Here is a 12,399-nt window from a genome sequence, read left to right as displayed (position 1 = left end):
TTGATAAATTTTAAATCATATCATAATTTCAAGATATATCATAAAATAATATGTTATAAATTGTAAGTGTATTGTGTATATGTTAAATAAGTCTTAACACAATTATATTTCCTATAAAATAAAATTTAAATGCTAAAAAGAGGTAGTTCGGACATAGCAGGGAACCAAGTAAGTATTTCCTCTGTCCCGGTCACTTGTTGTCCTTTTCTATTTTAAGGTGTCTCAGTCAATTGTAGTCCTATTTTAAGAATGAACTTGATGAACAATTTGATCATTCACACTCAATTTGTTCCACTTGTCATCTATTAATTGGTCCCCTCCTCTTTCCTTAGTCTTTGTGACAAAACCAAAGGACAACAATTGACCGGGACGGAGGGAGTATTTTTTTTTTTGGGGTGACGAGGAATCGGTAGACGCTATCTTCGGTGCACACTCGGTAAATCCTCGGGTATACGTGATAGTCTGCAAACCACGTATATCAGGTAAGTCACCCAAAAGTGATAGACTCAAAGTCTAGAAAGTATGAACTCATGTCATAAATACTCCACTCGAAAATGACAGGTTCAAAGTCTAAAAAGCATGAACTCATGTCATAAATACTCTAAAAGATTGTTATTGAGGAGACTTCAACCTTGCTACTTAGAGAGTTCAAAAGGGGTTGTTTGGTTGACACTTGAAAAACACAGGAATTGGAAAATCACATGAATTGCAAAAACATGGGTTGTTTGGTTGCCATATTTTTTGGAAAATGGGGGAATTAGAAGTTCCTAGGAACTTCCAATGCCTACATGATGTAGGAATTGGCTTACCTATTCCCCCATTGGTCATTGGAAGTCCCCATGAAATTTAATTCCTACCTGAGCAACCAAACACTTTTGTCAAATTCACCCGAATTGGATGCAGGAACTTAATTCCCATGAAATTGAAGTTCCTAGGAAAATTAAGTTCCTTGATCAACCAAACGACTCCTTAAGTTATACTCCCTCCGTACCACACCAAAGGTAACGTAGGGGAAAATGGAGTATTTAAGAAAAAGTGGAAAAAGTAAGGGTAAAGAGGGAAAAAATAGGTGGGGTATGTAATTGTGGGTTTAATTATGGGTTGGTAGGTGGGGTATGTAATGGCATTTTGTGTAAATATCAAATGGGTATAAGGATAACTTGGTAATGTTGTGGGCCAAATAAGGAATGTTACCTTTGGTGTGATACGTTCGTTATAGTAAGTGTTACATTTGGTTTGGTACGGAGGGAGTACTAATTCTGGGTCGACATTCTTTTCTAGAATTTTGCCGACCTAAGAAAAAGGTTGTCAACCTATAATGACTTAATTCAGAGTAGCTTATAAAAGGAAATCTTAGTCATTACATCCAAAGAATGCTATTTCCACCAAAATACCATAATGCTCATCTTAGTTTGGACCGCCCTTTCTCTAATAGCCATCACATTTCTCGCATGGCATTTCATTGATTCCCTATGGCTAAGGCCAAAAAAGTTGGAACATTTCCTTAGAAAACAAGGTTTTGGAGGCAATTCCTACCGTCCGATCAACGGCGATCTGGCCGAGATCACCCAGATGACACAATCTGCCCTCTCCAAACCCATGTCGTGTTTGTCCCATGACCTTCCATCTCGTCTCGCGTCGTTTTTGCAACAAACGGTCAATCAACATGGTATTCCCTTTCTTCTACTTATTACGAGTATCTACTACTCTATTTCCATATTCCTAAAATCCTAAAAACTAGCACGGTCTAAAATTGTAAAAATTAGTCTCACTGTTTTTTAATTATACTTTGTATTTAAACAAATGATCCGTATACAAAGGGAGTATGGTGTTTGGTTGAAAGGTTTGGAATAGAATAGAATGAATTCAAATCATTCTAATATTTCGTTGGGGTATTTTGGAATGGAGTTAGAATCCATCAGGATTCTCATTCCAACTCAACCCCTTGGAATCCCATATCCACCTTCTCCCCATGGATTCAAATCTCCATTCCTTATGTTTATTTTTCTAATGAACCAAACATATTTTGAAAGCTATGAAATTGGAACCTCATACTACTATGATTTCTCATTCCAATGCATTTTATTCCTAAGCATTGAACCAAACGATCCTGACATTCCTACCTTTAGGGCGGTGGGATCTCAAAACCCCACAGTTCTCCAGACAATAGACTTTTTTTTATTGTCAATTTCATTTAATTTGAGAATTATACATCTTTTACACCCCATACGAAAAAGAAATATACTCCCTCCACACACCTATTTTCACCCCATTTGCTTTTAGGAGGTCAAAGTTTCCGAACTTTGACCGTAAATAACTTGGAGAATAAAAATTATTGGATTATAAAATAAAAACATTCACACTTATTTTCATGATAACTTTCACGAAACAAAAATTCAAGAAAAAAAATTAACATATAGACGTCGAAAATTACGGTCAAACTGCCGTCTTGGAGACCGTAATAAAGCAAATGGGGTGAAAATAGGTGTGTGGAGGGAGTAGTAATTATAGTAATCTTGACTCTACACTCTATTGTTTCGGGGTACAGTTTTAATTTCATTATGAAATGTTTTTATTATGTGAGTATGCATTTCATGATATTTAATCACACCTTTTCTGAGAAATTAAAGAGAGAGTTAAGTATTTTGAAATGAAGGGATTACTTATTAAGAAACAGACTAGTATTTAGTTGAACGATTTTCATGTACGTACGCAGGTGAGAATTCGTTTGTGTGGTACGGGAGGAAACCTAAAGTCAACATAATGAAGTCGGAACTTATCAGAGAAATATTTATGAAATATGACGTGTTTCGCAAGCAACCACCAGGAACACGTTCAAGTTTTGGACTAGTATTGCGTGATGGTGAAGATTGGGCAAAAGTTAGGAAAATAATTAACCCTGCCTTTCATATGGACAAACTAAAGGTACGTCCTTCGTTACTAAATACGGACTATCTCATATGATCGAAATCCTAATTGAATTAATATGCTACCTTCACTTTGAGTCAATTTTTTTTTTCGGCTAATGGGAGTGATAAAGGACGATTTTGATACTAATGGTAATTGAACCTAGGTCATTCACCTCTCATAATTTTACCGAATAAGTTATTTGACATCTGCTAAGTCAATGTTAAAATATAGTATATACACGTGGAATGGTTTGAACGCAGAATTAATGGTTTGCGTGAAAAAGTAACCAATAATTCTAGGAATATCTAAGGATAATTTTGGAAATACAAAAAGGTTATAGAATTGGGATAACCTAAAATGAAAATAAGAAAATGATGTTGAATTAGAGGACAAAAACATAATATTATGCAATTAAATATCAATACTTTAATTGTATAATATAGGTACCCATCAATTTGTTGTAGGGGCAGCAGCACCACCTACATATATTCAATATAATTGAAAGTGAAATTATCTGTTGTCTAAAAAAAGAAAGTGAAATTATGGTTTGTTTCCTCGGACACATCCTCGGATGGTCCAACTGTCCAATAGATAGTTAACATCCCGAATATTGTTCGGTAGTGTTGTCATTCATACCGGCTAATTCTTGTTCTTGGTGTACTTGATTAATTTTCGGGTACGGACACTATTCGTCATAAGGTGAAGATGAATAGTATCCCTCTCATAATATGTAAGTGGCAAATCAAGTGAGAGTTAAATGGAGCACCCCACTTGCTCTCTCACTTATAATATTGTAAGAGAGACATTATCCGTCTTCAGCTTATGACGGATAGTGCATGTCTTCAATGAGACAAGCTGAATTTCAAGACCGTAGTAAATTGTCCCCAAGCATTTAAGATTTAGATATTTGCACTAAAATATTTTTATATGCGCAATTTACCCCGAGATATTAAAACTCATTTCCCTAATTTGCTGTATTATTTGTATTACGGCGACCAAGAGAAATGGTAATGTTACAACCAACTGAGCTCATTTTGACTTCATTTGACCCATTAAACTTAAATACCTCTTAACACGGGTATTTATCACAATTCACCCATCAACAGGCTAAAAACGCATTCCTCATGCTAACTTTAGCAGCACAAAAATCTTTACAACAAGGATCTCAAATTTAGACCTGGCAAAACAGGTCAATGGATCGGGTTTAGGTCGGGGCAATTCGGGTCGCGTTAGTTCGGATCTCTCCTAGATTTCGGGCTAGGACGGGTCATTTCGGGTTCCGGATCTATTTTGGGTTTGTTGGTCGAGTCTGTTTCGGGTCAAACGGGTCGGGTTGTTTCGGGTCGGGTCATTTTCGGGTCAATAAATAATAGGGAAATAGCAATTTCAAGTCTTTTCGGTTCAATTAGAGTTATATTTTGTCGGATTATTTTCGGGTTTGGTGGTTTCGGATCGGGTCAGGTCAGTTACGGGTCAAGAAAACTCGGGTCATGTTCGGGTCGGGTCAATTCGTGTTTTCGTGTCACTTCAAGTCTCGAATCAGTCTTTTCAGATCGGGTTGCTTTTACCCGGTCTAATCTCAATATCCTTCTTATTCTCTTATACTTTCGCGACATCGCTTTATTTTTTGTTTTGGTAACGAAGGAACCCGCAGCCGCTACCTTCGGTGCGCACTGGGTAAACCCGTGGGTGTACGTGATAGCCTGCAAATCACGTATACCAGGTAAACCACCCGAGGGTGACAGGCTCGAAGTCTATTAGGCATGGACTCAGGCCAAAAATACTCCACAAGATTTTGCTCTTGGGGAGGCTTGAACCTGAGTCTCCTGAGAATTTCACTCAAGTTTTAACCACTAGAATCCACCCTTACGGACGACATCGCTTTATTAGACAGTAAAAATGCGTTGCCCCACCCTTGGAAATGGAAAGAAAAAGGCAACGGTCCACCGTCCTTTGTGGTGCCAATTATAATGTTTGTGGTGATAAACATATCCACGTAATTCACTTGTTAACCTATACTCCTTCCTATTCATTAACATTTTCCACATTTTCAAAATTGGAAAATTCACAAAGATCTTACACTTTTTTTATTTGTCTATCATATGTGGTTAATATAACATGTAACCCCATATTCTCTTCCTTACTTTCATTTTCCTTCACATATTACCACTTCATTAAATATTGGTCCAAAATCAATATGGAAGATCGTATAAAATAGGACAATTACACAACTTCATAACCTTCTGTATCAACACAAATTCTTGTTTGTGACGGCACATATCCGTCACTTTTGAGTGACGGATACCATTTTACCTCACAAAGTACCCACTTTTTCTCTCTCTGTAACACTATTCATGTGGTCCCCTTTCTCCACTAACCCATTTTGTTACCATTTTAACTCACAAAATATCCGCCACAAATGGTAACCCGTCACAAGGGAGACCAACTGCTGTATCAATTAACCATAACTCCATTTTTTATACTAGTTTTCTAAAATAATTCTTTTTATAATTTTTTTTAAAAATTATTTCTTTAAGATTCACTTTTATTAAAAATTGCTTCAAAACTTCCGATTAGGTGACTTATTCCGTCTGTTTTTAAACTTATTATCCATTGTTATATCTTTCAAGGTATAAATTGGCTAAGCCACAAACGTAATAAGTTCATAAACAGACAGAATAAGTGACTTAAGTTGGAGTTTGAAGCAATTTTTGATAAAATGCATCTTAATAGAGTAATTTAGAAAAAAATTATAACTGTGAGTTATTTTATAAAACTAGTATATAAAAAAGAATAGTTTCTAATTTACTCTAACCTTTTTTACAAATTTGTCACTTTTGGTCATTTTTAAAGTTTCTCGAATAAACACAATACAAATATATGTTCCATAACTAAGACTTAACTCTAGTTGTTTTATTCGTTTAGACTCCTCAAACTTACTAGTTAGACTATAACCCAAAAGAGTTTATGCAGCACCACATATATATAACTGTAAACTTACTTTCTCAAAAAACATTTTTCTACAATCAATTTGCATTAGAGCATATGTTTGTTTGACTTTGAGTAAGTTTTATATGCAACATTTACAACAAAAGATACACTCTGTCACGGTCCTTTATTTACCTATTTCATTTTTAAAATATCTCATTCATTTCTTTAAATTTTTGTTTTGGAAATGTTTTTCATAGGTAATTTGATCATCTACATTCATCTTTATCCATTTATCATACCAACATTTTCATTATTATCATTTCACGAATGCAGAACATGTTGCCTTTGATGGAGGTAAGTGTTGACACTATGTTATGTAAATGGGAAGAAATGATACAAGGAAAAGAGGTTATTGAGGTAGATGTCTATTCTTCTTTGAGTAGTATGGCTGGTGATGTTATTGCTAGAACAGCTTTTGGTAGCTCTTATGAAGAAGGTAAGAGGTTGTTCGAACTTGAACATGAAAGCTTATGTCTCAAGTTTCAAGTTATGCGGTCCATCCACAACCATATACCAGGTTGGAGGTACGTTTATTTTGTAATTGCTTGAAAAAAGTCAACTATTTTTTATTAAAAAAAATATCATATTTAGTTATATATGACGAATGTCCATATTAAACATACCAGACAAATATTATTTACCTTTTTATTTTAGAAATGTCTAATAATATGTACTTTTGTGTTATAAACTCAGGTATCTTCCCACTACAATCAACCGAAAAATAAAGAAACTAGACCAAGAAACTAAAGAGTTAGTGAAGAGGTTAGTAGATAATAAGAAAAGAACAATAAAAGGAGGGAATAACACATCGAAAGATGACTTGCTAAGCATAATGTTAGAATCAAATGAAAAAGATATAGAAGAAAATGGAGTAGGGCTTTCCATGGAAGAGCTTATTGCGGAATGTCGTTTATTTCTTTTGGCGGGAAAGGACACAACTGCGTCTTTGTTAACTTGGACGTTGGTGTTGCTAACCCAACATCAAGATTGGCAAACTAAAGCAAGGGAGGAAGTCCTACAACACTTTGCAAAAGACAAGATTCCTGATTTTGAAGGCCTTACTTCTCTAAAGATAGTAAGTTATACTTCCTTTTGGTTTCAAATATATATATATTGTCTTTAAAAAAATATATATATAATGTTCTGTCAATCGTAGTTAAATCTTTACGTTTTTTGATTATGGATGTTCAACTCAATTTGTTATCTTGCAAGTTGTAATATTATTATTAAAAAGCCGTTACAGAACTCGTGCAACTAGACCTTGAAAAATAAGAAAAAATAAGGGTAACTTTGTACTTATATTTTATTCATACATTGAACTATGTGTAAAACGTAAGCGGGAAAAGATAAATCCGGCCTTGGTGTATGATTTTACATGTTTGACATGTGTATTAACTTTATAGTTACAATATTTTCGCTAACTTTAATTGTGAAATACTTCGTACATGCTCCTCCGTTTTTATTTTGATAATATATACATGAAAATAAATAGTTGTTTTCACATACATTTGAAGTATTATTCTTAAAAAGTGTACTCAATTTATGCATGCAGGTGAACATGATACTACATGAAACATTAAGATTCTACCCTCCAGTTCCAGATCTTTCTCGAGTAATAGCCCAAGATACAAAATTAAAGAGCATTTCACTATTACATGAAATGGAGGTAAACATCCCAACACTTCTAGTGCATAGAGACCCAAAAAATTGGGGTGATGATGTGAATGAATTTAATCCATCAAGATTTGCAAAAGGAGTATCAAGTGCTTCTAATGTCCCGGGATCTTTTATGCCTTTTGGTGGTGGGCCCAGAGTATGTATTGGACAAAACTTCGCACTTTTAGAAGCCAAACTTGCCTTGGCAAAAATTCTTCAACGATTCACTTTTCAATTATCTCCATCCTATACCCATTCCCCTATACCAATTGTAGGTTTGGTGCCTCAATTTGGTGCACCTCTTATTTTAAACAAGATCTAAGTTACATTGTTATTGAGTTATACTCCATCACAAATTCTCATTTGTGACAGACATATTCGTCGGAAGCTCGTGACGGATTGAGTACTACTCATGTGAACAATAAGACAAAAGCAAATTACCTAGAAAGTAGCAATCTGTTTTGTCTTATCTACTCACATGTGCGTAGTACTTAACCCGTCACAAGTTTGTGATAGATATGCCGTCACAAGAGAGACTTGTTGATACTCTATAAAGTCTCTAGCATTTAATTAGAAATGTTTAATACAATAGGTTTGAACATTGATATAATTATATTTGTAAATATATCATCTGAGGCGTATTGAGAATAATATTTATTGTCGTAAAGGTGACGATTATACTGATTAAAGTTTTATTTTTATTGCAAAACATTTTTAATGTGTTTTCTTAGGACTTGTTTGCCTACTTATAAAAAAACATGAATTGTAATTAATGGAACATGTAAAAGTATTGAGTTGTTTAATTGCCTTAATTCACAAGAATTAAAACTTCTTAAGAACTCTAATTCCTTCAAAAATGAGGAAGTTACTTACCTAACCCCCTCAGAAAGTGGAAGACCTATCGAACAACAATTTTCACATGAAACAAGACAACGTTTTCAAGTTCACATGAAATAGATCATAGTAACTTGAATTTTTCTGACATTGCGATTTTCCCTTATGCACCAAAAGACCCCTTACCCCTTTCTATTCTATTCATGTCCTTTATCATTCTCTTTTAACCATCTCTATTCTTTTCATGTCTTCTACAAATCTTTTTTAACCATCTCCATTTTCCAACATCTAATATTTTTCTCCACTATTTAAATTTATTAATCCACTAAACATTACTCCCTCCGTCCCGGTCATTTGTTGTCCTTTTTCATTTTGGGGTGTCTCAGTCATTTGTTGTCCTTTCTATTTTAAGATTGGATTTGATGAGTAATTTGATCATTCACACTCAATTTATTCCACTTGTCATTTAGTTATTGGCCTCCTCCCATTTCCTTGGTCTTTGTGCCAAAACCAAAGGACAACAAATGACCGGGACGGAGGGAGTATTATATTATCTCATTATTCGTGCAATTCACCCACTATCTATGTCCCAAGCTATTACCTAAACTCTTCATTACTAAGGAATTTTTTTCTCAGTGTAAAGACTTAGAACATTTTTATAGTTTTAGGTCGATATCAAACTTGTACTCAAAATGATAATATAGAAGTTGGAAATTCAAAATTATAGACACGACATTGCTAATGATGCTTCTACTGTAACTCTACTAACAAAAAAGAACCAAATATAGACAATAAGACATATTACCCTCATTGTCATGTTTATTATACTAGTTGTTCCTCCGCGCGCGATGCACGCGGAGTTCCAAGGACCATTTCCGTCTATTATGAAAAATTTAGCTTGCATATAACTTAGAAATGATTTTTATATAATATTTGTTTACGTAACGATTGTCTTACGTATAATTCCTAAGGTAACAATTGATAATAATGGCTACATTTTTATTTAGCAAAAATATTATTAGATAATGACTATAGATGTTCGCTCGATTTTCTAATCAGCTATAAATCATGGGTATAGTCTCTAAATGTAGTCGCACGTGTTTTGAATTCTTGTAGTGTGATTTACTAAGTAACGCGCTTAATTTATCTTTTTATTCATTTCATATCAACACTCCGCTTTTTCCATTTTCTACTCGTCTCAATCTTCTCCCTTTATAAACTCCATCCCACTTCCAACCACTACCTATGCTACTACCACACAACCATCAGCCCTTCCCCTACCAACCTCCTCCTTTATCGCAATCACATCTCTCTCACCCGACTGGACTTCCTATTTCGCAACCGTCTTCTCCCACCCTTGCCCCCGACCTCGCTGGCCTCCTTCGACTACACATGGTTACATCTTGTAATACCTATATCTACATAGAACGATAAGTACCTTTAAAAACTCGTAATTGACTTGCTTTGTAATTACCGAGTCTAATGCGAGACAAATCAATCTAAGCATCCTTAACAGCTTACCCGCTGCCACTCCCAAGTCCCTACTCTATAGCACAAACATTAGTGAGCCGATCTTTTCCGTGAAAAAGAATTACATTCTACTGACCAAATTTACCAGTTTAGGTGTATGACTTGTATGCATCCTAGTTTGCTCCCAATTTTAGTAAACAATGTTACAAAATTAGTAAAGGTATGACTTGAAAGTATCCAAATTTGCTCAGACATTCTACTTGCAATTTTCAATTGTAATACATCTATCGTTATAGACATTGTTCACATATGTTCGTGAAGAATTCTGAGCTTATATTCCCTTGAACAATTCGTAAGTATAAATTGTTGGTATTCAACCGTCAAAGCATCAATTGTGGTATAAGCGTACCCAGAACTCCCTAACATTATTTCGTAGACCGAAAGCGCATCACAAGTTATAATCGTAAACCAAGACCATTGGAAACTAAAGCTCCTAACTTAGTCTTGAAATGGAGTTTGTAAGCAGTTTGATAATTGAAGGACGTTCTCATTAATGATAATGATATCTCCGTCGGTATGGTTGTAGGAGAAATTTAATCATAATATAACATTAACCTGCGTTCAAAAATTAGAACCAAGTTGCCAAAAAAAAAAAAAATTAGAAACAAAATTTACACTTAGATCAAGTATACCTAGTATAATAAAGCGTTAGCACTTTCTCAATGGAGTGTTCTGCTAGCCCTCCAGTACAAATCACGAACAAATATTTTGGCATGAGATGTAAAGTGGATAGGCGCAATTCTAGGTGACAATATGTTTAGGCCAAGGACACCCTTTATTTTGGATAGTTTTTTTAAAACGGGAAATTATGAAGGGGGCCAAACAGCTAAACATATAGACAAATCAAACGGAAAAATTGTTATTAATAAGACTACATAATGGTGGGAACACGCCATTGGGAAAGTACTCTTCTACACTAAAGCTACGATGTTATCGTAGTGACACTGTGTAATTTACCTTGGTAGTGTTTAAGGAGTTGTTTATAGTTAACGCAAATTTAAAATGTGAATAACTCACCAAATAAGTGTGTGCGCAGACTTGTTTACCCTGTCCAGCTTGACATGTGTAGAAAAATCTCTAACTGCTGCCCTTAAATCCTTCAATTTCAATTTAACAATACCTGAAAGCAAAAGAGTCAGACTCAAAAGTAAATTAATAGGAAAGAAATTCTGTCCAGGGAACATTATGCGTTCTTGTGGGCTTAGGTAAAGTGGTTAGCGTAGGAGGCATGCCCGAAGGACAGCGGCAGCAGTGTGGTTCCACCCTCTTCGCAAGCAGACAAGAAACAAATGGAAGTGAAGGAACCAAGCTTTTTTTAGCTATTTTTTTTATAGGTGCTCTATTTTCACCTATGTCAAGGGTTTAGAAATCCCACATCACACCGTATACTAAGTTATAAAGGTCTTTCTTCGTTTTCTAGCGTATAAAGGATTTTTATCATGTTTCGGTTCCTTTTAGTCCCTTTTTTATTTTTTGGCGATAGACGCTGCTCTAATCCCTCTAATCCACTCCTACTGCGGGAAAAAAAAGAACCCCAATTCAAGTGATGTGAGTCAAGAGCAAGCAATAAAAGAGAACAAAAGAAGCAGGAAGAAGCAGATGGGCCAAGTTCAAAAAGTGCCTTACCACAAGCGAGAGATAGGCTCGACAAGAAATTACCTCTGATAGCTATGATGTCAAAAGAGATTTATCACGATCTGTGATAAATGATAATGCATCTCATTTATGTATCATCATGATAAAACTGAATGCAATATTTTTAGCATGCAGTTGCATAATAAACATAACCACCTGTGTGTTTTGCTGCTCACCGGAAGGTAATTTCCCCTGGTTCTATGCATACCAAACCTCCAATCATGATATTGCAAGAAAAGTGGATTTAGTAGTTTTTATCAAAAACTGAACATAGTCTAAAAGTTAGGCATCACCTATATCATGAATTCCTACTTAGAATAGTTTCTAACATAATGATAGAGTCATATTATCATGAGTTTTAAACTTGAAACCATCTTCAGAGATAAGTAGTGCATTGGTGAATGTCCACAACAAGGGGTGATTTACGGTGTGTTGAAAGTAACAATGGAATAGACTTGTTAGACAACAGTATATGAACCATGGTATTTATTTTCGGTCTCATATGGTCAAATGGGCATTAGCAAGACCAGATGGGATATTTTCTGATTCAAGATGCCCAGACGGACTTGGTAACAAATCCTTTATACACATTTAAGAACTAAGAAGAGCTTTCGAGCTATCAATATGTTACTATTTAGTACTCAGTCGAGTGACAGTTACTATCATGGTGCTCTCTAACATCAGTGACAATGAAGGTACTTATGTGCCAAAAGAAGAATTTGGATTAAATTGGTCACATTCATGGCACCCGTTAGGGTGTTTTCAACACACAGTTAGATGGCGTACATCCTACCTACTTACCCACCATAGGTGAGAGCCTTACGTCACTGGGACAATATTGCT

The 12,399-nt window shown here is 35.1% G+C and overlaps 1 protein-coding gene across 1 annotated transcript; it reads left to right on the top strand.

Annotated features, from left to right (window-relative positions):
* The first annotated feature begins 1,379 nt into the window (after positions 1–1,379).
* Positions 1,380–7,895, top strand: LOC141640444 (cytochrome P450 CYP72A219-like). The gene is made up of 5 exons (XM_074449248.1): positions 1,380–1,669; positions 2,717–2,925; positions 6,175–6,425; positions 6,595–6,976; positions 7,454–7,895. The coding sequence occupies exons 1-5, from the start codon at positions 1,399–1,401 to the stop codon at positions 7,877–7,879; spliced, it is 1,539 nt and encodes a 512-aa protein (XP_074305349.1). The 5' UTR covers positions 1,380–1,398; the 3' UTR covers positions 7,880–7,895.
* Positions 7,896–12,399: the final 4,504 nt, after the last annotated feature.

Source organism: Silene latifolia, unplaced genomic scaffold (genome assembly GCF_048544455.1).
Source record: "Silene latifolia isolate original U9 population unplaced genomic scaffold, ASM4854445v1 scaffold_79, whole genome shotgun sequence".
NCBI lineage: Eukaryota > Viridiplantae > Streptophyta > Magnoliopsida > Caryophyllales > Caryophyllaceae > Silene > Silene latifolia.
This window is presented reverse-complemented; position numbering and strand designations above follow the sequence as displayed.